This window comes from Haliotis rubra, unplaced genomic scaffold, assembly GCF_003918875.1.
Source record: "Haliotis rubra isolate DU_JTF1 unplaced genomic scaffold, ASM391887v1 Scf146, whole genome shotgun sequence".
Classification (NCBI taxonomy): Eukaryota; Metazoa; Mollusca; class Gastropoda; order Lepetellida; family Haliotidae; genus Haliotis; species Haliotis rubra.
In genome coordinates, this window is record NW_025765403.1 from 1,802,501 (window position 1) to 1,828,022 (window position 25,522).

Genomic DNA, 25,522 nt, shown 5'->3' on the forward strand with positions numbered 1-25,522 from the left:
TGTGTGAATGTATGTATGTATGCATGTGTGTGTCTGTATGTGTGTGTATTTCTGTATGTGTGTGCCTATGTGTGCGTGCGTGCGCGTATAGTTGTACAGTACGTTTGTGCGTCTGTACTTACTCTGTATGCATGCGTGCGCGGTTGGCGCGTTGTGTGGCAGATACGAGTATGTTCTGTATAATATCTGTATGTCTGTATGTTTGTGTGTCATATACGTCATACGCCGTACGCAAGTACCGGTGTGTGGCAGAACTTTTCGTCGCGCCTCATAATATAGCTATGACATAATAGCTAATTACATAATTGACAGTTAATTACATAATAGCTTCAGTGTGTGGCAGATACGAAGAATAACTGGTAATCTTCATAATTAAACAAGTTTCCTATGTTACTGGATAACCCTTCGGTGCGGTGAGATACAAAATAGCCAGTATACCTTACCATTCATCTTAGCTTCGTAACGCCAGCTCATTGATTGAATAGCCGGCTTCTTACGGTGTGGCGAAACACTGTCAGGACACCAAAAGGCAAAGTGTGAAAATCTCAATGGCTGACACGTTCTTACACCGTGCCATCGTATCCCAACTGCGTAGCTCAGATGCTCATGCTGTTAATCACTTAACTGTCTGAGGTCGAGACTCGGTTATTTACAGACAGCTGCCATATGACTAAAGTATTGTTGAGAGCGGCGTTTAACAACAAGCAAACTAAACAGACTCACACACAGCTGGTTGTACCGGAAAGCCGTGCTCACATCTTTTTCAGACGCGATTGAACCCAGATGTTGTAGTTACACAGAGAACGACAGCAACAACACACGGTGCATCCAAGAACGGACATTCAAGTATAAGGTCATAATGAGGCTAAGGCTACTGAAGTGTTATATAATATTCAAAGAAATCGTCAACACAAGAAAATATTCAGTTTCCATTATCTGCCGAAAGAATGACAGTGTATGTAGTATCGAGAGAGTGAATGTAGTTTTACACCGCTCTTTGCAAATATACCAACAATATCACACATAATGTGGGAATTCGAGTCCGTGTCTCCAGAATGACGAGAGAATGTTTTAACGCTTTAGACTGCCCCACCGCCTCTCTTCGAGTGAAAGGGATTGTGTAAATGGATCGTCAAATATCTTTGATGATACAAGGTGTTCGCTAAAAGACTAAGACAATTTGCACAAAAATGTCACGACACACGGCAGTATAATAGAACTTCTGTGATCGTGACGACAGTGGTACACGCAAGGTTAAATTGTCTTCTATATGTGTATGTATGTGCGCGTGTAAGTGCGTACATGGAACATGCTCTAACAGACGAGATATCTGCCCTGTCGGCAATTCACTCAGGATTCACATCACAGTGGGGCTGCGGGCTGTCCTAGTGGTTAGGGCGTTCGCTCGTCAAGCCGAGGATCAGGGTTCGATTCCTCATGTGGATACAATGTGTGAAACCCATTTCTGGTGTCCCCAGCCGTGATATTGCTTGAATGTTGCTACAAGCGGCGTAAAACTAAATTCACACACCACTCATTCACATCGCAGTTGTGGAGAAAGCGTGCAGTCAAAGGGAGGTAATGTACCTCACGTGTTCAGTGTTAGAAATAATCGCCGGCCCGGAGGCCCAGCGCCGGTTGTTATTGTATCGGCCCAGCAGTTTCAAATATTTGCAGGTCCTTACGGCATTCAGTAAATTATCAGTCGTTTTCAACTGGAATCTTTCCCTTGTTTTCTTTATTATAATTCGGGAATGTTCCCTGATCCACCACGTCACGATAACGTACAGTTTCACTTCCAGGTATTTCAACACAGACACAAATAGAAACTTTTCTCTTCGCCATAGGCTTCGCTAATTGATTTTGTAGAAACAGTGTGAAACTGTATACAGTGTAGTCTATTTTGTTTCTATTGGTTTGACCTTTACAAAATGGTCCTGCAGATTTCTTTCAGGCCTGTAGATTTTTAAGCCTTCAAGCGGCAGCAGGCCCCGATGACCAACTGGCAAATTAAAGTATTGCAAACACTGCACATGTTGTATATTTTTTCTAAAGGAAATCGAACCAGGACCGTATTCGTGGCGAGCTGACGCATTAAAACTTTGCTAATCGTTCATGGAGTGTGGGAGAAAATGCCTTCTGTACTTTTACTGGGAATATCAACACAGGGATATACACTCATGTATCTTGCCATGTATCATCAAACAACAATAATGGTCACTTTAAGCGGATAAAAAGTAAAGTTATTCAAGACAAAAGTTATTGCCAATGTTAAAACGCTTTTGAAGTTGTGCCAGCATCGTATGTAGATATTTGCAAAAAACGAATCGATTCATCTCACAACTTTGAATTTATTTAATAATCAAAATAATGCATTGTATTGCGCTATAGTTACAGATTGCATACATTGGCGGAAATTTTGGGTTCAAATAAATCTTGTACATGAATTTCGTACCACATGACATGGACCCGCCATGACACCATAGTAAAACTGGTAGACATGTATCTCAGTATACCGTGCAGTGTCATCAAATAATCCAGTTTAGTCCTCGTCCATGTTAATGCATTAGGGAACAGTGACAATTCGATTACGATAACACTCGTGCATAAAGATCTGACCCGGAAGTGACATGTACAACAAGGAAGCCGAACCTCCAGGTAGGTGTGTCCTGTGCTGTCTCAACACCTCTCAGTAAATCTGTCTTGATATAGATACAGTTGTGGTGGAAATCAGCGAAATATGTACGCGAAGATGCTAGATCATAAATTATCTACTTAGGTCATGATTTAAGCTTATATTGTCTAGCGTCAAATCAAACAGGTAATCCTATCATTGTCAGTCCTACTTCAGACGCCATTCCTCCTAATGTGTTGTGCACGATCCGTGTAATTTAACTCTTAAAAAGCATGAACAGATCTGTCTGACTTTGTGGCAGTTACAAACGGTGTTTATTTGGACGTATTTACAAGGAATAACCTGAATCCTGTATTTTAACAGGACTTTGAAGTATTCAATATCGTCGCTGAATGCATTCAAAGGGCGTAAACGTATGGCAACGCTTTCTTTCTACAGGTAGGACAGGTTATTATTTAGATGATTAACAATGCTGGAGACATGTCACGATGACCTAAACACCCAGCGATTGTGCAGTAGGGTTTGTAAGTCGGGTTGCGAGTGGGGTGACAGCACAAGGTGTGTGATATAATGGTGGAGAGGTAGTGTATAATGCGAAATTCGGGTGTGAGACAAGTGTTTAGTGGCAGATGCCACGCGGGGATTATTTTAAATGATTGATACGAGTGGATTTGATTACTTTGTAAATGATTGATATCAGATGGAATATGAGAAATGGTTGGGGTGAATTAAATAGAGGTGTAAAGATGTTGGGTGAATACGATGTGTGTACTGGTGGATAGTGCAGGGTTGGGTATATACGATGGTGTGTGGGGGTGGATAGTGTTTGCCAGTAGATATGACACCGTGTGGGTAAGATAGGGTATGTGATTATAGATAGTTCATAGATGTTAAGTATATACGATGGTGTGTAGGTGTGGATAGTGTATGCCAGTAGATATGACACCGTGTGGGAGATAGGGGTGATTATAGATAGTTCAAGTGTTGGGTATATATGATGGTGTGTAGGGGTGGATAGGGTTTGCCAGTAGATATGACACCGTGTGGGAGATAGGGGTGATTATAGATAGTTCAAGTGTTGGGAGATATGATGAGTCATATGGTAACGAGAAGACACCAGTGGTAGTATAACACAAGTAAGGGGAATATAAGTCGTGGTAGATAGAGAAACAGTAAACAGGGTATGCTGGCATACATCACTAGGTGTTGGAGAAACTGATGAAGTAAATAGTGCTTAATAGAAGATAGCAGCAGCTGTAGGAGATACTGTTTACTTTATATGTGTAGGGATACGGGTAAAGTGAATACTGTCTGCTGGTAGGTCGTCGTGCTTTAGAAGTTGGGAGAATACGGGTAAAGTGAATAGTGTCTGCTGGTAGGTAACACAAGTTGTGGGAGATACGGGTAAAGTGAATAGTGTCTGCTGGTAGGTAACACAAGTTGGAGAGATACGGGTAAAGTGAATAGTGTCTGCTGGTAGGTAACACAAGTTGGGGGAGATACGGGTAGAAGTGAATAGTGTCTGCTGGTAGGTAACACAGGGCTTGGAGAGATACGGGTAAAGTGAATAGTGTCCTGCTGGTAGGTAACACAAGTTGGGGAGATGCGGGTAAGTGAATAGTGTCTGCTGGTAGGGTAACACAAGTTGGAGAGAATACGGGTACGAAGTGAATAGTGTCTACTGGTAGGTAACACAAGTTGGGGGAGATACGGGTACAGTGAATAGTGTCTGCTGGTAGGTAACACAAGTTGGAGAGATACAATGTGAAGTGAATAGTCTGCTGGTAGGTCTACAAGTAGAAGAGATGCACGGGTACAGTGAATTAGAGTGAACAGTGTCTGCTGGTGATACACAGGGAAAATACAGTGAAGTGAATAGTGTCTGCTGGTAGGTAACACAAGTTGGAGAGATACAGGTGAAGTGAATAGTGTCTGCTGGTAGGTAACACAAGTTGAGAGATACGGGTGAAGTGAATAGTGTCTGCTGGTAGGTAACACAAGTTGGGGAGATACGGGTGAAGTGAATAGTGTCTGCTGGTAGGTAACACAAGTTGGGAGATACGTGGTGAAGTGAATAGTGTCTGCTGGTAGGTAACACAAGTTGGGAGATACGGGTGAAGTGAATAGTGTCTGCTGGTAAGGTAACACAAGTTGGGGAGATGACGGTAACACAAGTGGCAAGTACAAGGTAAAGTGAATAGTGAGGGTAGCACTGGTTGTGGGAGATGCTGGTAAGGTGCGTAACACAAGTTGGGAGATACGGTGAATAGTGAAGTGAATAGTGTCTGCTGGTAGGTAACACAAGTTGGGGAGATACGGGTGAAGTGAACAGTGTCTGCTGTTAGAGTAACACAAGTTGAGAGAGAATGGGTGAAAGTGAATAGTGTCTGCTGGTAGGTAACACAAGTTGGGGAGATACGGGTGAAGTTAATAGTGTCTGCTGGTAGGTAACACACAAGTTGGGAGATACGTGTAAAGTGAATAGTGTCTGCTGGTAGGTAACACAAGTTGGGGAGATAAGAGTGAAGTGAATAGTGTCTGCTGGTAGGTAACACAAGTTGGGGAGATATGGGTGAAGTGAATAGTGTCTGCTGGTAGGTAACACAAGTTGAGAGATATGGGTGAAGTGAATAGTGTCTGCTGGTAGGTAACACAACTTGGAGATATGGATCAAGTGAATAGTGTCTGCTGGTAGGTAACACACAAGTTAGGGGAGATACGGGTGAAGTGAATAGTGTCTGCTGGTAGGTAACACAAGTTGTGGGAGATACGGGTAAAGTGAATAGTGTGTGCTGGTAGGTAACACAAGTTGTGGGAGATACGGGTAAAAGTGAATAGTGTCTGCTGGTAGGTAACACAAGTTGGGAAGAGGGTTGACTACAGGTGGAATGATTAGTGTCTGTTGGTAGATAACACAAGATGGGCGATTGGGAGGTGGGATACTGGTGAAGCGAACTGCATGTTATCTACCAGCAGATACAGAGTTTGGGCTAGGTGCGCGTTTGATTCAAATGCAATTTTGATCAAGTACTTCTGTTCACCGCATGTTTGTGTTCTGGAATCAATATGCCATTTTTTAGGTTCAAACGATGGAAGAGAGACACCTATATTATCTCTTTCAGAATGGACACCTTTCCCAAGTGTTCTGTCTGTCAGCAGCAGTTTACCCTTCTGAAAGACCCCGCCCCTACCTACCTGCCCTGTCTACACGCCGTGTGAGATGTGTGTGACATCAGCAGCTGGTGGTGTGATATCATGCTCTACTTGTCAGAGGGAGGTCAACCTCACAGACACAAGCCTCCAGAAGGATGCAGTGAGACAGAAGGAAATATTCCACCTGACAGTAAAACATCGCCCCACAGAGCTCCTCTGTACAAATGAAGATGATGGCAACCAGGCTGTGTGTTGGTGTCCAGAGTGTGAAGAGTTCCTCTGTGAGTACTGCCAGAACATGCACAGCCGTGTTAAAGCTTCCAGAGGACATGTTGTTGAAACCTTTACGGATACAACATCGGGAAGTATGTATGCTGAATCAGTTTGTAAACTGCACAATCCTTATCCTCTTGAATATTTTGACAAAAACTGCAGCATTTTGATCTGTGCCAAATGCAGACTTGGCGAGCATGCTGAGCACGATGTTGGAGATGTAGATGTGGCTGCTGATGCTGCTAAAGGACGGATAGAACAACATGGGAAGAACGTGACTGCACATCATACGTCTCACCAAGCATATCTGAAGAGTATCAACAAAGCCGTGAATGACACCAAGAAGACAAGCAGTGATCTGAAGGAGGCCATCCATCACACATTCCATTCTCTGAGGACACAACTCGACCAAAGAGAGAAGGAGCTGATCATCGATCTAGAGAATCAGACGAAGCAGGAACTCTCAAATCTACACACCGAGCAAGTTACCTCTGAAGGCGAGAGTGAACGATGCAAGTGGACCTCAGACTACGTCAAGACAGTGCTAAGATATGCTTCAAACTCGGACTTTCTGACACTGGAGAGTTCAATACAAGACACAACGAAGACACACCTCACATCACTACCTCCAGACACGCATAGGACATCTGCAACCGCTTTCAACACGAGAGGACTGGACAAGTTGAAATCCGAAATTTCCAAATTCGGGTGTGTCACTGCATATGGCTCAGAACAAACAGGTACTTACTTGCTCTGACAATAAATCGATGTATATATCAAGTCTTTCTGATGGAATCTTTGTTAGGAATATATCAGGAGTAAATATTTGATGAGCTTTCTGCGGATTATTTACCTTAATGTCACTTTTGATGGTATGATGATAATGTTCGATCTATACATTTCTCAGTTAAACGTTAACTGTTTGATTTGTAAAGATTGTTGCTCATTTTACAGACAAAGGTACACAGACAGATGACAGTCATCTAACTGATGCTGAGAGAACACACGAGCATGTAAGTACTTCCTAATTAGTGAACATGAGTATATATGTTTTGTTCTTTCATAAGTATTTTACATAAACAATTTACGATCAACCGAAGACATTTAATGATATTGTTGTATGTACATTAAACTGATGTTTGTATGTTAGATTTTAAACAAAGCTACTGTTGTTTTAATCTTGAATTGTGACATTTATGTGTGTTTTTTTGTTAAAAAGCTGGAGTTCCTGGAGGTTCCTAATGATCCAACACCACTACATCGGTTTGGTAAGAATATTTTTGATAACACTTAAATAGGAAGTAATGTTATGATAAGTGTTCATGAATATTTGAAAAGGGGACATAACTCTCGCAGTCACATCATTTGAATAGAAGGAGATGTGTGTGGACTTAAAATTGTTTCAGTGTTAGGCTTTAGCTGTCACTTTGACACGATGTTTTGATAAGGCTACATTGTAATTTTATACATCATCAGTACCATTTAGAAATGGACAGCAGCTGAAATGAACAGCAAGTTGAACTGAAGTTGACCATTAAAAACCACTTCGGGAATTAAATGGACTGAGAATTTGAGTTGGTAGATGTGATGGTGTGTTCAAAATAGCAGTACCCCGATCTTTAAACCTACTATAATTCTTAAAACCAAATTCAGTTTATACTTTCAAATATATATTAGCATGTGCTTTTTCCGTGATTCTTCGACATGCAGCCAGGATATATGTTGCAGAAGCTGGGCGTGAAACCAACAGACGTGAAACAGGGACGATGACGCCGGTGGCACTGCAGTGTGAGTACAATCAGATGCATGTCGTAAGAGGCGACGAAAAGGATCGGGTGGTCAGACCCTCTGACTTGCTTGACACATGTCATTATATTCCAGTTGCGTAGATTGAACCTCATGCTGTTGATCACTGGATTGTCTGGTCCAGGCTCTATTATTTACACACCGCCGCTATATACCTGGAATATTGCTTAGGGCAGCTTTAAACAACCAACCAACCAATCAATCATAAACAGGATAGGTCACTGACTGCTGTTTAAACATGGGATGCCGTACACGGGATGCCGTACACAGGATGCTGTACACGGGATGCTGTACACAGGATGCTGTACAAAGGGTGCTGTACACGGGATGCCGTACACAGGATGCTGTACAAAGGGTTCTGTACACGGGATGCCGTACTCGGGATGATGTACTGAACGTGCTGTACACAGGATGCTGTACTGGGCGTGATGTACACAGGTTGCTATACTGGGCGTGCTGTACACAGGATGCTGTACTGGGCGTGCTGTACACAGGTTGCTGTGCTGGGCGTGCTGTACACGGGATGATGTACTGGGCGTGCTGTACACGAGATGATGAACTGGGCGTGCTGTACACGGGATGATGTACTTGGCGTGCTGTACACAAGATGATGTACCCGCTGATGTACCCCCTTCCACACTGTATTTAGAGCTTTGTGTTTCTCTGAAGTCTGATATTGTACTAGATGTGGTTATCTTATACATAGCTCCTCCTAAACAACACGGGATGCTGTACACTGGATAACTGTACACGGGATGTCGTACACAGGTTGCTGTACTGGGCGTGCTGTACACGGGATACTGTACACACGATGCTGTACTGGGCGTGCTGTAGACTGGATGCTGTACTGGGCGTGCTGTACACGGGATGACGTACTGGGCGTGCTGTACACGGGATGATGTACTGTGCATGCTCTACACAGGATGCTGTACTGGGCGTACTGTACACGGGATGCCGTACACACGATGCTGTACTGTGCGTGATGTACACAGGATGATGTACTGGGCGTGCTGTACACGGGATGATGTACTGGGCGTGCTGTACACGGGATGATGTACTGGGCGTGCTGTACACGGGATGATGTAATGGGCATGCTCTACACAGGATGCTGTACTTGGCGTACTGTACACGGGATGCCGTACACACGATGCTGTACTGTGCGTGATGTACACAGGATGATGTACTTGGCGTGCTGTACACGGGATGATGTACTGGGCGTGCTGTACACGGGATGATGTACTGGGCGTGCTGTACACGGGATGATGTACTGGGCGTGCTGTATATGGTATGCCGTACACACGATGCTGTACTTGGCGTGCTGTAAACGGGATGATGTACAGGGGATGATGTACACGGGATGATGTATTGGGTGTGCTGTACACGGGATGATGTACTGGGCGTGCTGTACACGGGATGGTGTACTGGGCGTGCTGTACACGGGATGCTGTACTAGGCGTGCTGTACACAGGTTGCTGTACCGGGCGTGCTGTACACGGGATGATGTACTGGGTGTGCTGTACACGCGATGCTGTACTGGGCGTGCTGTACACGGGATTCCGTACACATGATGCTGTACTGTACGTGCCGTACACGGGATGCTGTACTGGGCGTGCCGTACACGGGATGCCGTACACACGATGCTGTACTGGGCGTGCTGTACACGGGATGCTGTATTGGGCATGCTGTACACGGGATGATGTACTGGGCGTGCTGTACACGGGATGATGTACTGGGCGTGCTGTACATGGGATGATGTACTGCGCGTGCTATACACGGGATGATGTGCTGGGCGTGCTGTACACGGGATGCTGAACTGGGCGTGCTGTACACGGGATGATGTACTGCGCGTGCTATACACGGGATGATGTACTGGGCGTGCTGTACATGGGATGCTCTGCTGGGCGTGCTGTACAACGGATGCTGTACTGGGCGTGCTGTACACGGGATAATGTACTGCACGTGCTACACACGGGATGATGTACTTGGCGTGCTGTATACGGGATGCTGTACTGGGCGTGCTATACACGGGATGATGTACTGGGCGTGCTGTACACTGGATGATGTACTGGGCGTGCTGTACACGGGATGATGTACTGGACGTGCTGCACACGGTATGCCATAAACACGATGCTGAACTGGGCGTGCCGTAAACGGGATGATGTACACGGGATGATGTACAGGGGATGATGTACTGGGCGTGCTGTACACGGGATGATGTACTGAGCATGCTGTACACGGGATACTGTACTGGGCGTACTGTACACGGGATGCCGTACACACGATGCTGTACTGTGCGTGCTGTACACGGGATGCTGTACGTGCTGTACACGGGATGCTGTACTGGGCGTACACTGGATGATGTACACGGGATGATGTACTGGGCGTGCTGTACACGGGATGATGTACTGGGCATGCTCTACACACGATGCTGTACTGATGCGTGATGATGCTGGATGCTGGGGCGTACTGTACACGGGATGCCGTGCTCTACACAGGATGCTGTACTGGGCGTGATGTACACACGGGATGCCGCACACACGATGCTGGGCGTGTGATGTACACAGGATGATGTACTGGGCGTGCTGTACACGGATGATGATGTACTGGGCGTGCTGTACACGGGATGATGTACTGGGCATGCTCTACACAGGATGTTGTACTGGGCGTACTGTACACGGGATGATGTACTGGGCGTGCTGTACACGGGATGATGTACTGGGCGTGCTGTACATGGGATGATGTACTGGGCATGCTGTATATGGTATGCCGTACACACGATGCTGTACTTGGCGTGCTGTAAACGGGATGATGTACACGGGATGATGTACACGGGATGATGTATTGGGTGTGCTGTACACGGGATGATGTACTGGGCGTGCTGTACACGGGATGGTGTACTGGGCGTGCTGTACACGGGATGCTGTACTGGGCGTGCTGTACACAGGTTGCTGTACCGGGCGTGCTGTACATGGGATGATGTACTGGGTGTGCTGTACACGGGATGGTGTACTGGGCGTGCTGTACACGGGATTCCGTACACATGATGCTGTACTGTACGTGCTGTACACGGGATGCTGTACTGGGCGTTCTGTACAAGAGATGCCGTACACGATGCTGTACTGGGCGTGCTGTACACGGGATGCTGTATTGGGCATGCTGTACACGGGATGATGTACTGGGCGTGCTGTACACGGGATGATGTACTGGGCGTGCTGTACAGGGGATGATGTACTACGCGTGCTATACACGGGATGATGTACTGGGCGTGCTGTACACGGTATGCTCTGCTGGGCGTGCTGTACACGGGATGCTGTACTGGGCGTGCTGTACACGGGATAATGTACTGCACGTGCTACACACGGAATGATGTACTGGGCGTGCTGTATACGGGATGCTGTCCTGGGTGTGCTGTACACGGGATGATGTACTGGGCGTGCTGTACACTGGATGATGTACTGTGCGTGCTGTACACGGGATGATGTACTGGACGTGCTGCACACGGTATGCCGTACACACGATGCTGAACTGGGCGTGCCGTAAACGGGATGATGTACACGGGATGATGTACAGGGGATGATGTACTGGGCGTGCTGTACACGGGATGATGTACTGGGCATGCTGTACACGGGATGCTGTACTGGGCGTACTGTACACGGGATGACGTACACACGATGCTGTACTTTGCGTGCTGTACACGGGATGCTGTACTGGGCGTGCTGTACACGGGATGCCGTACACACGATGCTGTACACGGGATGATGTACACGGGATGATGTACTGGGCGTGCTGTACACGGGATGATGTACTGGGCGTGCTGTACACGGGATGCTGAACTGGGCGTACTGTACACGTGATGCCGTACACACGATGCTGTACTGTGCGTGCTGTACACGGAATGCTGCACGGAATGTACTGGGCGTGTACACGGGATGATGTGGGCTGCTACACGGGATGATGTACTGGGCGTGCTGTACACGGGATGATGTACTGGGCGTGCTGTACACGGGATGATGTACTTGGCGTGCTGTACACGGGATGCTGTACTGGGTGTGCTGTACACGGGATGATGTCCTTGGCGTGCTGTACACGGGATGATGTACACACGATGATGTACTGGGCGTGCTGTACACAGGATGATGTACTGGGCCTGCTGTACACGGGATGATGTACTGGGCGTGCTGTACAACGGATGATGTACCCGCTGCTGTTGAACCTCTTCCACACTATATTTAGAGCTTTGTGTTTCTCTGAAGTCTGATATTGTAATAGATGTGGTTATCTTGTACATAGCTCCTCCTAAACAACACGGGATGCTGTACACGGGATGTCTGATATTGTAATAGATGTGGTTATGTTATACGTAGTTGAACAGAACCTCCTCTCCCCACTGCTGTGGTATAATGGTCTGTCCCTTGAACACAAGATTCAGTGATATCATGGCGGCAGACATGAGGAATGGACTTCACATATTGTACCCATGTGGGGAATCGAACCTGGGCCGTCTGCGTGACGGGCGAACCACTGGACCACCCCACCGCCCTTTGAACACAAGACACGGTGTATATCGGTGTTCTCAGATCTATAAATGGACGTGGTACTGGGTTTGTAGAAACACTCACAGTTATTTAAAAATATGACGTTTCACTGGGTTTATAGAAGTATCCTCACTTCTTGGACGTGGTTCTAGGTATACTCTATTATGACTTATTCTTAGACATTAGGTACAGGAATGCTATTGATAGATGACCATTATCACTTTTGGCATTTGCTTTCGATTTTTCACTAATGTTTCCATTAGATCATTGAGTCCATATTTCTTGATGTCATGTGAAGGGGTCCAGACTCGATTATTTACAGACCCCCGCCATATAGCTGGAATGTTGCTGAGTGCCGCGTAAAACTAAACTCACTCACTCACTCATGTGAAGGACACAGAAATGAGCATTCACTGTTGGATGATCATTAATACATGTGAGTTGATGCACGTGAGAAGCTGAGCCGGATCTCTTGTTTATACTCATACGAAACAATGGCCGCCCCTCACAATCCAGTATATATCGTCAATGAATTAGTCATTCAGGGGACAGAAACACGGACGAATGTTTACATTCGGAACTGCCGATCTATTTCGACTTTTATTTGCTATTTAGAGAGTGAGCGAGTGAGTAAGTTTGTACGCCGCTTTTAGCAATATTCCAGGAACTTGACGGCGGGGGACACCACAAATAGGCTTCACACATTGTACCCATGTGAGGAATAGAACCCGGGTCTTCGGCGTGACGAGCGAACGCTTTAACTACTAAGCTACCTCACCGCCCCACTATGTAGAGATTATATTGAGTGTTTCGGGAATTAATATGTATCTCAGATTAATGACGTGGATAAAAGGAGATATTTTTTCAAAGGTGAAGCCTTTTCCACGTGAGATAAAAGCTGCACCATCTTTCGTGATACTTATGAACCGTCCTGTTTATCACATGCGTCGTTTGTTGTCGGCAGGTTTATTTTAACAATTACCCGAAATAATATATATCTAAGTCGCAATATCTAACCTTGATTGTGGTCAAATGTCATATGAAACATGTGTAAGGAGTCACCGACCTAGCTAAAGAGTAACTCATTACATCGATCACTGGTCATCAAATAATTCAAAGTATTTTATTTTATTTTATTCACATATCTTATTAACCAGGATTAACTTAGACTGTTGTTCTTTTCGCATGTCGATTGCTAATGAGTTCATAGCATATCACAGGTGTGTGACATAGTTTTGTTGACTTGAGTACAACCCTCCCCCATGGTGGCTTTCGATAAAAGAATCTTTGGGTCAGGAGATAGCAGCTCTTCTGTTAATCACATACACACATGCTGTATACAAATATTCTCTGTCAGTGATGTACCATATTTAATACCCACTTGAATTTCATTTTCAAGATTTGAAAAGTTTGTTTACATGTTTCGAAGTGGGCGTGAACGCCAACATTTGGAGTAATGATAGATAATGTCTCCGTCTACAGGTTGATAAGAATCTGTTCACATGGGGCCCTCACTGCACGTCCCAGCACGATGGAGGACGTATAAACGTTTGTGGGCTAGAAAAGCATAAACATGTCATATATTCAGCGTACCCTTGAAGATCCTGGTTAGAATTGGTCTCCAGGTACCCATGCTTGTAGTAAAAGACGGCTAACGTGATCGGGTGGTCGGGCTCGCCGTCGTGAGAGGCGACTAGCCGGATCGGATGACATGGTTGACACATGTCATCGTATCCCAATTGCTTAGATCGATGCTCCTAATGTTGATCACTGGATTGCCTGGTCCAGACTCAATTATCTACAGACTGCCGCGATATAGCTGGAATATTGCTGAGTGCGGCGTTAAACAACAATCAACCAGCCAACTATATATTCAGTTAAAACTCATCCTCCTCTTATTGAGTTTTATAGAAAACAATAACAACAGTTCACGTCACTTTGTAGTAAACGAGAACAACATGAAACAGGAACACAAGCCGTGATGTTGCTCACCGACGACTGAAGATTCATGTTGCAAGCGTTACCTGGAGGGTCTATCTGGCCCGCGATACTCGAGCTCACTGTCTATTCTCGGCACGGTGAATAATGACATTCTGAATTGGCTCTGTTTAGTTTAAAACTGTTCCACCGTTGTCTAAACTAACGGCTAGGCCCAGAAAATTCCTTTCATTACCTTTAACAAATTAAACAAACAGCTTATCTTATAATGTCTATTGTACATCATAAAATTAACTACCAATTGCTAGTGTCAGTTTGTTTAATGCCGATGAATTGTGTAAGATGAAAGCCTAGAATTATAACAATAAAATGCAAAAATGATGTGCTGCAATGAATATTATATTGAAGCAGCATATTACATCCACGGAGTTATATTGCTCCGCTCAGCAAGGAGGCTGATAATACAGTTTACTGAGGAGTAACAGTACTGAAAGTGCTTGATCATTATTCAAAGATGAAAATTGAAGATTTTATGTTAATTGAATATTTACTAGATTGAGTTAACGTGTTTTACCCCATTTATGTATGAGGACATAAGATAAGGAGTGTTAGGAAATAAGATTCATATGACATCGTTAAAGATTAATGTTTACCCATTACCATATTAGTCAAAACTTGTGTGAATGAACGATAAGGTAGGCTGTCTTCCGGGTTCTCTGTTTTGTTATATTTCTTGGTGAATCTGTAACGAAAAGGGTAATGATATCTGAAAATAACAAGTTTGAGAACTGTGTAATAAAATTCATAAAATGTGAGACTACATGTCACAGTCGATACATAAAACACGGACGTAGAAGTTACCTGTCGACACTGTGTCTGTTGAACACTCAGATGTAAAAATATCGTCAAACAACTGCTTTGTCGGTCTTATTGTTTAGTAAATCGTATAAGAAGAGTTTAGAATACTAACAATGATAGTTTTATCATGATATGAAATGTATACATATGTGTTTTCAGGCGGCAAGTGTATATTTCTGACTACTGACAGCTAACCAGCTCAACTAACAATTTCTGACGAAATGTTTCATAGAGTGTTTATTTCATTGTCAATCAATATAAAAATGTATAAAAAAAACATTTAGAATACCCATACAAATATTTTTACAGCTTTATAATTTCTATTTAAAGCACAATTATGACACATTTCACACACAGACGAAACTGACAGCCGATATTCAGTGCGCTGTTTTGTAAACATTGAAACGAGGTTGACAATAAAATGTCTAATATGTTGTCTGAAGTCGGGAAATTTGTTAAAGTGTAAACAAAATGTATATTTCCAGGTCCTAAACTACAACTGTCGGCTGATCGAGCCAACACAGACAGGTGCCACGTAACTACAGGTGGTGAGCTGGTGAACTCGCCGTCCGCCACACAACACAGAAACAGCGGCAGGTTACAGAAATATCGGGGTACATGTGCCTCCACCCCGATCCCCCTTCCTCCACCCCCCTCTACTGTCACCCCTGTCCCACACACACCACGATACTGGGAGACACACTCTAGGGTGGGTGTGGTGGGTAGAGGGTTCTGGTGGCTTGTCCTGGAGATGGGTGTGATAGAGGAGAGCCAGGTAGACAGTGAGGTGTATGTTTGTCACCAGCGCCGCTCCTGGTGTGTCAGTGTACGGAGCTGTGACACACACCAGGCGAGTCTCTGTACCAGGGTGTGGCAGCAGGGGAAGCGGGGGGAGTGTTACAGTAACACAATGTCTAACACACCCGGCACACAGGCCACCCTCCACTATGGCATTGTGCTGGATATGGGTAGGGGGAGACTCGCCTTCATAGACCTCAACAGAGAGGTTGTTTTAGCCAAGGTGGATGGTGAGTGGAGCGAGTCTCTTCTTCCCATGTTTGGTGTTGGGCCGCCAGATTACTACACAGTCAACATGAAGGTGATAAGTGGGGCAGATATCACCATGACTGACACCAAGAAGTCACTTATTTATGACGCCTTGAATTAGACAATAAAATAAACATGACATTGTGTAAACTTGTAAGTGTGACATATTTATTTAAACTGTCAAATGTAATTGTAGTGATTGAGGCGGACGTATAAGTTGTCTGTCTATGTGCTGTTTGTTGTGTACAAGAATGTAACGAGGTCAGCTGTATGTGTTGTTTTTCTACTTGACTGGATTCAGGGGGATGTTACAAACATTTTACATCCACACATGACTATTGTTATGATTATTATTCTGCAGTAGTTGACCAGTTTATCATACATTTCATACATGTCTGGGAAATGTCACAACAAATAACTGAATCCACAAATTCATCAAAAGTTGTTTCAAATCATGAATTTATTGCCATGTTTAGTTTCTACTCTGTAAAGTAAATGTTTTAAATCCCCACATGAACAGTTGTGATGAAATTATTGTAGTTGTGAATCCACATACGTCACATTTGATGTCAGTGAAGAGATGTGGTGAAAGTGATTGAAGCGGACATAGAATGTCCCCGTGTACATGGTGAGACGCATATTCCGAATACAGTCAAGTTCGCAGAATATTTTGTTTTCCTAATTACCTGGGTTTTGTTGTCTGTAAGAAGTGTTTCAAATCTACACTTGAACAACGTTTGGATTTAGTGAAGCAGAAATGGCAGATTTCAAATATCTGTTCTAACACTACAGAAACGGTATTGAAGAAAGAAAAGCATTGACCGTAGTTTCGGCATGTGTTTAATGACAACTTATTTATTCTGCAGCGCAAAAAATGCACTAACAATTGCAAGAGCAGATACACTATATATGTCTCCGACTTGATCGTTGGGCGTTTGGGTGGTTCAGCGTTCGCTCGTCACGCTGAAGACCCGGGCTTGATTCCCCACATGGGTACAATGTGTGAAGCCCATTGCCTGTGTCCCCGTCGTGATATTGCTGGAATATTGCTAAAAACGGGTAAACCCATACTCACTCACTTGATTGTGAGAACCTTTAGACTGTTTCGAAGCACTGTGGTCAAAGGGAAGTAACTCTGTGCGGGAAGCTGTGACAACCTGTTTGTACACTTCTCTCCCGATCCTCATGCTGTTATCACTGGATTGTCTGGTCCAGACTCGATTATTTACAGACTGCCGCCATATAGCTGAAATATTGATGAGTGTGGCGTAAAACTAAACTAAAAAAATATTAGAGTAGCTGGGCGACGTGGTGAGTGAGCGGGTGGCTGGGTGAGTTGATAGGGGAGATGAAGGGAGGTGTCGGGACTGTCGGGTGAGCGAATGAGACTTTAAATTAAATTGTTTACCAAAGTCCCAACAGAGAGATATAATCTTCAGTCATATTTGTCTTTTGCTAACTGTAAAATTAAAGGTTTGAATATTAAACATCATTGCATATTAACTGTATCTTTTACAACAGCATCAACACATTTCATACAAGATGAATGAATATTTCGCAGGTGGTTGAAGCGGTGTAAGGGAGGTAACTCTGTGAGGACTCGAGGCCATGAGTAAACAAGCATATGTCCCATATCAACTTGTTTTCACTATGAAACTTGAATTACCCAAACATATAAATATTTTGTGTGTCCGTCCAGCATCTAAACAAACGGCTAGTATATGTGTTTCTATTTCTAAGTACATGTATGTACATGTACTCAAAAGTATTATTTAGACGATCATTGACTTGATACAGAGTACTTTCGTTTTCACCTCCGATACAATCCCGAGATTTGTCATCGCATTACACATACAAACTTTCGCAAATGGTGACCGGTCGTTTCTGAATCAATGTATTTGCACATAAAGATCCGTGGTGTATTAGTGCAGCTGAGATTTTTTGTCATGATTTTCCCCCAGAATTACCTTAAAAAGTATCCTAAAATTGAAACATTTAAGACCTGAAGAGTGAAGTTATATCTATTTCACAGAACAATGTCCTTGAGCCCGAGGATATCTCATCTAAACACAGGCTATTCGCCGTCCTGGTAGTGTGGGTAGTAAACCGTGGTGTATAGTGTTGTTTTTACATGGGGTTTCTAACGAAAGCTCTCAAAGAAATAATACACCCTGAGGAGCGTGTGAATTTGTTTAGTTATCAATATTCAAGGCATATCACTACTGCAGTGACCGAAAAGAGGTTTAGCACATTTTACCCATTTGGGGAATAGTACCCGGGTCTTTGGTGTGACGACTTAACGCTTTAACCAATAGGCTACCAACCAACCCCCCATCCTCCAGGACCGCCTCCGTGGTGTAGTGGTTAGAGCGTCTGCCCGGAGAGCGGAAGGTCGCGGGTTCCATCCCCGACCGCGTGATACCAAAAGACGTTAAACCCAATTTCACCTCACCTCACCCATCCTCAAGGAATTGATGAAACTGTCGTAGCGTTCACTGAAACACTGAAGTAATGGCTTGAACTTTCAAGCAACTCTGTCACGAAGCAAAAATAGCCTACTATGGAACTATGTCAAATATATTATTTCAAGATGAAATGACGATATAGACTAGTTGTTGAGTTTGTTATCAGATTCCTTTTCAATATTGCAAACTGGATTATAATTTGACTTCACTAAGTTGAAGGGTTTTAAACATGTATTATTCAAACTGGATTATAGGTTGACTTCACTAAGTTGAAGGGTTTTAAACATGTATTATTCAAACTGGATTATAAGTTGACTTCACTAAGTTGAAGGGTTTTAAACATGTATTAAAGCTAAAATTGCCTCCATTACACAACATATCACTCCAATAAGCATGGGATGGGAAGCCCGTATCTTTCGTTTATTGGCGACTTAGCTTCGTATATTGGCGACTTTATCTGGTGTATTGGCGCCCTACTTTCAAATTTTGGCGCCCTATTACCGACCCGGTCCAAACGCTGAATTCAAACAGTTATACCCACATTACAGAAATAGGGCGATGGGGTAGCCTAGTGGTTAAAGCGTTTGGCTCGTCACACCGAAGACACGGGTTCGATTCCCCACATGGGTACATTGTGTGAAGCCCACTTCTGGTGTCCCCCGCCGTGATATTGCTGGGATATTGCTAAAAGCGGCGTAAAACTAAACTCAGTCAGTCAGCCATTACCAAAATATAGAAACGAAACCTCACAATGTTTTCATCCCTTTATTACATGTCAAATGTCACTCTTGCACCGTCCCGTTCAACAACGAAGTGTACAGTTTTAGCATTTGAACAGTTGGCGTCTTGACGTCTCTTGGGGTCAGTGGTGTCGGAGACGTGAGGTGTTGGCGAGCTAGTTGCCGTGGCAATTGCTTGTGTTTTCCTCTGGACAACATCATCAACAATCTTTAACATGCCCTCGCTTGTTCTCGTGTACCTGTATTGTATATAGCACATAATTATTCAGTACTCCCTCACTAAAATTTTGATATACATTTTACGAGTGATTGTTAACGAGTGAGTTTGGCTTTACACATCCTTCAGCAAATATTCCAGCACTATGACGGCAGGGGACACAAAGCATGGGCTTTACACATTGTGCCTGTGTGTGGAATCGAACCCGCACCACAGGCACTATAACCACTAGGCTACCTCACCGCCCTTAGGCGTGATTAATAGTCATTAAATACAGTGCACATATGTCCCATTGTACCAGTTTCCCATTTGTCATCAAATCAACCTGTTGTTCAGTATGTGATTATTTCAAATGCAATTACACCTATACTTACGCACGAATAGCTGTCGATCTGTGACCTGTCCCTTCGGCAATCAGCTGCTCATCCAAACCGCTCTCATACAGGCGTGTGGCCGTTGTAGCCCTTAGGGAGTGGTTTGTATAAAATCCTTCAAATCCGTCCCTGGCGCAGAGCCTCTTGACCACCCCAGACAGCACGTGTCTCCCTATAGGAGCGGCAGAGTACCACTGGTTAGGCTTAGGATACTTGAGTGGACGAAGGTAAAAGTAATCACAACCCATCGGCCTGCAATCAAGTGGTACATACATTGCTTACAAGCTTCACTGTAGCCGTCTCCGTGGGGTTTTTTTGTATAAAAAGCTATTTTTTTTAAAAACGATATGAATTTCACATGTTTTTCAATTTTAAGATTTTCAGTAATCACTAAATTATTCACTCACCTCAGTGACATGTACTTTTGGTGAAGTCTAACTGGACAACGGGCAGGTTTCTCTTCATTAATATCCACTGAAATGACCTTAGCAGACAATCTTTTATGTTTCAGCCCTCCTGAATTCGTTTTGGAAACCCCTACAGAGTATACCAATTGTTTTTGTTGTTTCTTGTAACAACACAGAAGTTTGAACATTCACCTACTTTTAGAGCACGATGTTCGTCCCCACCTCGTAAACAAAAGTCTATCCCATTCAAATAAAAAACGGTTTCAAGCAATTTCTCCGGAGTGTCATCCCCAAGCAAACCCCTCTCCCACAACACATCCTCCTCCTGTGGTGTGATGACGTTAGCTCGCCTTCTATGCATGCCAATACCAGCCTGGGCCAGTGATTTCATTTTAGCATCAAGAATGGTTCTCAAACCCATAAAAGCAAAATCGGTGGTTAGGTTAACATCTCAACCACTTTGGCGCATGAATCTCTGCATCGAAATAAGAATCTCATGAATTGTGTTACCGTTGTATTGACCTCCCCTTTAGTTCCTTACTTCTGTGACAAATAGACGCAGCGTTCTATTCAGATCCTCATCAAAAAGACTTAATAATTTGCTTCCTAACTCGGATTCAAACCCATGATCCCTTTCACGTTGCGATGTATCGAAAATCCGCACTGCCCACTGGCTTTTCTTTTCTGTATGTATATTTTTTGCAGGATTTTCCAAGTTTTGATATTCAGAAACTGAGAGGGGTTTGCCAAAACGTTTGGTAGCTGTTTGATCATTTTCTTTTTCTATCTGCTGAGAAGCAAGCATCAGTTCATCATCTGCTGATCTATTCATTTGGTCAAATTCCTGTTCTAGGTGTTGCGACTCACGCAGCAATTCCTCATCCGAAGTACTATTCCCAATTGTATCTACATGATTTTTGTCCCCTTGCAGAGTGATATCAAAACTGACACTCGAAATTCTTCCATTCAAAAGTTCCTAAAAATCTGAATTAATGTCACTCACATTCAAAGTTGTAGCTTCGGAAAATGTATTTTGAGTGACAGAGACATCGCCTAAAGGATCCCATTTGCCTGACATGGTTGAAAACATCTGGTAAAATAGATGCAGCAAAATATTTTCGTTTGTTTTGTACCCCTCCAATATGCTGTCTCGTGCACAGTTGGGCGTGTTCATAAGGTGTGTATCGTGCATACCGTGCTACCCAGATGTAGGACGCCAATATTAATATTGCTGTGTTCGGGTGCAAGAGTTACGAAACTAGGGCAAAATGAGAACGGAGAAGCATTATTGTCAAGCAAAGAAGAATTTCAACATCAATGTGAAAGTATAACTTAGTGTTTGGTTTTGTGGTTAGGTTAAGGGGATGTTTGGTATCAATTTGAGTTGAACAATTTCTTTAGGTATTTATTCACGTTACCTTTTTCATACTAACTTTAGTGGAAGTTATATTCCCTCCACAAGTGCTTATTGTACCTCATAAATTCGTTTGTATTTTGTGATATTCTTGCTTTTTTATCTCTCAAGCGGATTGTTCACCACAATGTATGAAGCCAAATTTCTTGTGTCCCCCGCCATGATATAGCTGGAATACAATGTATTGTTAAAAGCGGCATAAACACAATCTCACTCACTCACCAGATGTCGCCGTTAAACCAGAGCTTATCCCTTATTATTTCCCATTCATTTTGTAATTTTGGGCTAATGTGTGTCAAACTTGGCTGAACGACATCCAGATGTTACACGTTAGTTCTCGGTCTGTGGAATAATCAACTGGTTTACTCGTTCAGAAGCAGCTCGCTTGTGTATTGACACATCTCACAAAATGATAGAACCTGCCATCTCTGTAAATCACCTTCAACAGCTGATGGATTCCATTTACTATTTAGATGTTCTGCCTTCACTCAAAGTAGATCTCATTATTTGGAACTGTAAATGATGCAACGACCTTCCAACAATGTAATCAAATCTATGTGCAATATATAGCCAGTGCTCTTGTACCACCGTGGGTGGTTAAAAAGGGGAATAAAGATTGATTGATTGATTGATTAATTGTTAAGTTAATCAAAGTGGAGAGGGGTAGCAAAAGCTCCCTTGTGATCACTGATATCGACCCATGAACATTTTACATATCCCGTGCTTCTGTCCTTGTAACAATATAATATATTAATATACTACCCATCAAAAGTTTAGACTCACCCCTGTTAACAGATTACCCTATTTCAATTAACTTTTGACTACTTGAATAGCCCGAAACTAATGAACTTTTCACATGTGTGGAATAAGGCATAACTCGAAATACTGTTCGGCATATTCGTAGCCTTGATGCCTAAGGATTTTGAAATCCATACCTGGTACAATTTTGGTGAAAATGATGAAAATGTCATGAAATTGTCAGCCAAACGCAGCCATGAGCATGCACGGTGTGAGCACGTGCATCACAACATGTTGCAGTATGAACCTCGTGCATTTCACCTGTACACGGTTTGAAATTGATTCAGTGAGGGTAGGGGCCAAATTTCACTTCTCCGTCAGCATGGGTCGAGGGAGAAGTTTGTCAAATAAAACGACATGAAGCCTTGGCACTCTTACAAGATGGGAAATCACAACGTTATGTAGCCAGGCGTCATGGTGTATCCCAGAAGGCCATTTCCAACCTCTGGACACGCTTTCAACAGACGAATTCTGTCCAGGATCGGCCAAGATCGGGTAGGCCACGAGTGACGTCGCAACAGGATGATCGTTACATCCGATTGATCGTTCTCAGGAGCCGACACATCACAGCCACCTCAGTAAACGATACGTTCAGACACGCCACTGGACGTCATGTTTCTGTATCCACGATAAGGCGCCGGTTACGTCGAGCTGGACTGCGTGCAAGACGTCCTGCCGTTAGGCCCCCTCTTACACCACGTCACCGTCGGGCTCGATTGGACTGGGTTAATGGGCATTTGAGATGGGGTGCAGGCAGATGGTCACGTGTTTGTTCACCGACGAATCCAGGTTCAAACTGCACTTCAACGACGGCCGAATACCTGTGTACAGACGTCAGGAGAACGTTACGTTGACGCTAACGTTGTTGAACACGATCATTTTGGAGGTGGGTCCGTTATGGTCTGGGGCGGTATCTCAATGACTGGACGAACCGATTTAGTGGTAGTGGATGGGAACTTGACGGGTCAGAGGTATCGCGATGAGATTCTCGCTCCTGTGGTGCTTCCTTTCCTGCGGGCCATGCCAGGGCCAGGCTGTTCTGCAAGATGATAACGCTAGGCCCCACAGAGCTCGCATCGTAACAGCGTGGTTGCAGCAGAACAGGGTTAATCGTATGGAATGGCCAGCGTTATCACCCGATCTCAACCCCAGAGAGCATGTGTGGGACATGCTGGGACGCCGTGTTACGCCAGAGTTCCTCCCCTGCTAACCTTGACCAGCTTCGAAATGCCTTGTTACAAGAGTGGCAGAACATCCCCCAGAGGCAGCTTGGATACTTGGTACGTGGCATGAGACGTCGGTGCGATGCTTGTGCCAGAGCCAGGGGGGGACATACCCATTATTGACTTTTGAAACACACTTTTTCACAGTACCCATGTTTACGGTTCTTTACAAAAGTTTTGAGGAATGTACACGTCCTCATTTCATACGGATTAAAACCATAAATGAGTGATGTTGTGTTTGTTGCTGATTTTTGAACACGATTGCTATTTTCCTCCAAGATACTGACATTGCCATAACTGAGTCTAAACTTTTGATGGGTAGTATATAATTAAGGTGGCCGAGGTTTGCATAAAGCTGTTGACTCTTGAATGAAATTTCGTAAATCTTTACTCACCAGTATATCGTGAAAGTATCGTGATAGTCTACAAATCTTACTACAGGTCTCCGACGATAATCACATTTGATGAAATGTCAACGGCTGTTTTTAATGAGTGGTCATGATAACTCCAGTATGATATAGGGGTGGCGGGCGGGCGAAATGTAACACACAATAACAATCTCTTTAGGTTGATGTATTTCAAAAGTAATATTTCTTATGTGAATCAGTTTAGTTTTACGAAACACTCAGCAATATTCCAGCTATATGGCGGCGGTGTGTAAATAATCGATCTACGCATTTGGGAACCGATGACATGTGTCAACCAAATCACCCGATCCCGTAATATTTATTGATTGTGTGTTTACTAAAGTACTGTCGGGAATAGAAAAATGTCTTTTCACATTTATCTCTACAATTTATGTAATTGACATGTGAAAGTGTGAAACATCTGTTAAACTAAGTTCGGCCTAACTACAGTCTCAGTGGTAGGGAGATAGGAAACGTTTAAAAGGACTTTACAGAGGAGCGATTAATGGAGAGGAAATGATCAATGTTTTTTTTTTTTAATTCCAAAGCGACTTATTTTGAACAGACCATGGCTTTATGCAAATCAGTGTGCGATGATATTTTATTACAAAGGACACTTTTTTTAATGCCCATTAGACTAACCTTCATTATATACGATAGCTGACGTAAGAAAATAATAACTTTCATGCTGAAACTATTAAGGATGTAGCTACCATAGAGTCTCACTGTCACTATAAAAAAAAAGAAATAGGAGGGGTCGTCTCATATCGCCTACACCTCATTTCGCCTACACTAATTATAATGGCCAGTTCTACCACCCCTATCATAATAATGGATATTACCCAACTGGCTGTTAACATTAAACAAATAGATCTTGTACATTGTCTGTGTGACATGACTTACTCATCTACTTACATTGCTTATCTGCTTATAATCTTTCTTTCATCAATCATACATGTTTTGATTGTATAACATAAGATGCTCATCTCATCTTATTCTATTTTTGCCATGTCCTATATAAACCTCTGCACGTTTCACACTCAACATCAAAATGGCAAATCTTCAGAGAGCTGAGTTTGTTACTGTGATGCAGTTTCTAGATGCAGTCGAACATTGTTCTGTGACTGATGATTATGATGATGGTGGTGTTGGTGATTAACTTATGTGACTGACCATTGTGATGACATTGGTATTTTAACTACATGTACTTGCCTCTGTATTTCAACTTGTGA

The 25,522-nt window shown here is 43.5% G+C and overlaps 1 protein-coding gene and 1 long non-coding RNA gene across 2 annotated transcripts; one reads left to right on the plus strand and one right to left on the minus strand.

Moving 5' to 3' along the window:
• Positions 1-5,855: 5,855 nt before the first annotated feature.
• On the plus strand, positions 5,856-16,395 carry LOC124269648. Its single transcript, XM_046704686.1, has 5 exons — positions 5,856-6,801; positions 7,016-7,074; positions 7,281-7,329; positions 7,772-7,849; positions 15,684-16,395. Exons 1-5 carry the CDS (start codon positions 5,856-5,858, stop codon positions 16,364-16,366), a joined length of 1,815 nt encoding a protein of 604 aa, XP_046560642.1. The 3' UTR covers positions 16,367-16,395.
• A 3,066-nt stretch (positions 16,396-19,461) lies between these two features.
• LOC124269651 lies at positions 19,462-20,181 on the minus strand. Its single transcript, XR_006896562.1, has 2 exons — positions 20,042-20,181; positions 19,462-19,689 (listed from the first exon to the last, which is right to left on the minus strand). It is a non-coding gene; the product is annotated as an uncharacterized LOC124269651 (long non-coding RNA).
• Between the last annotated feature and the right edge of the window lie 5,341 nt (positions 20,182-25,522).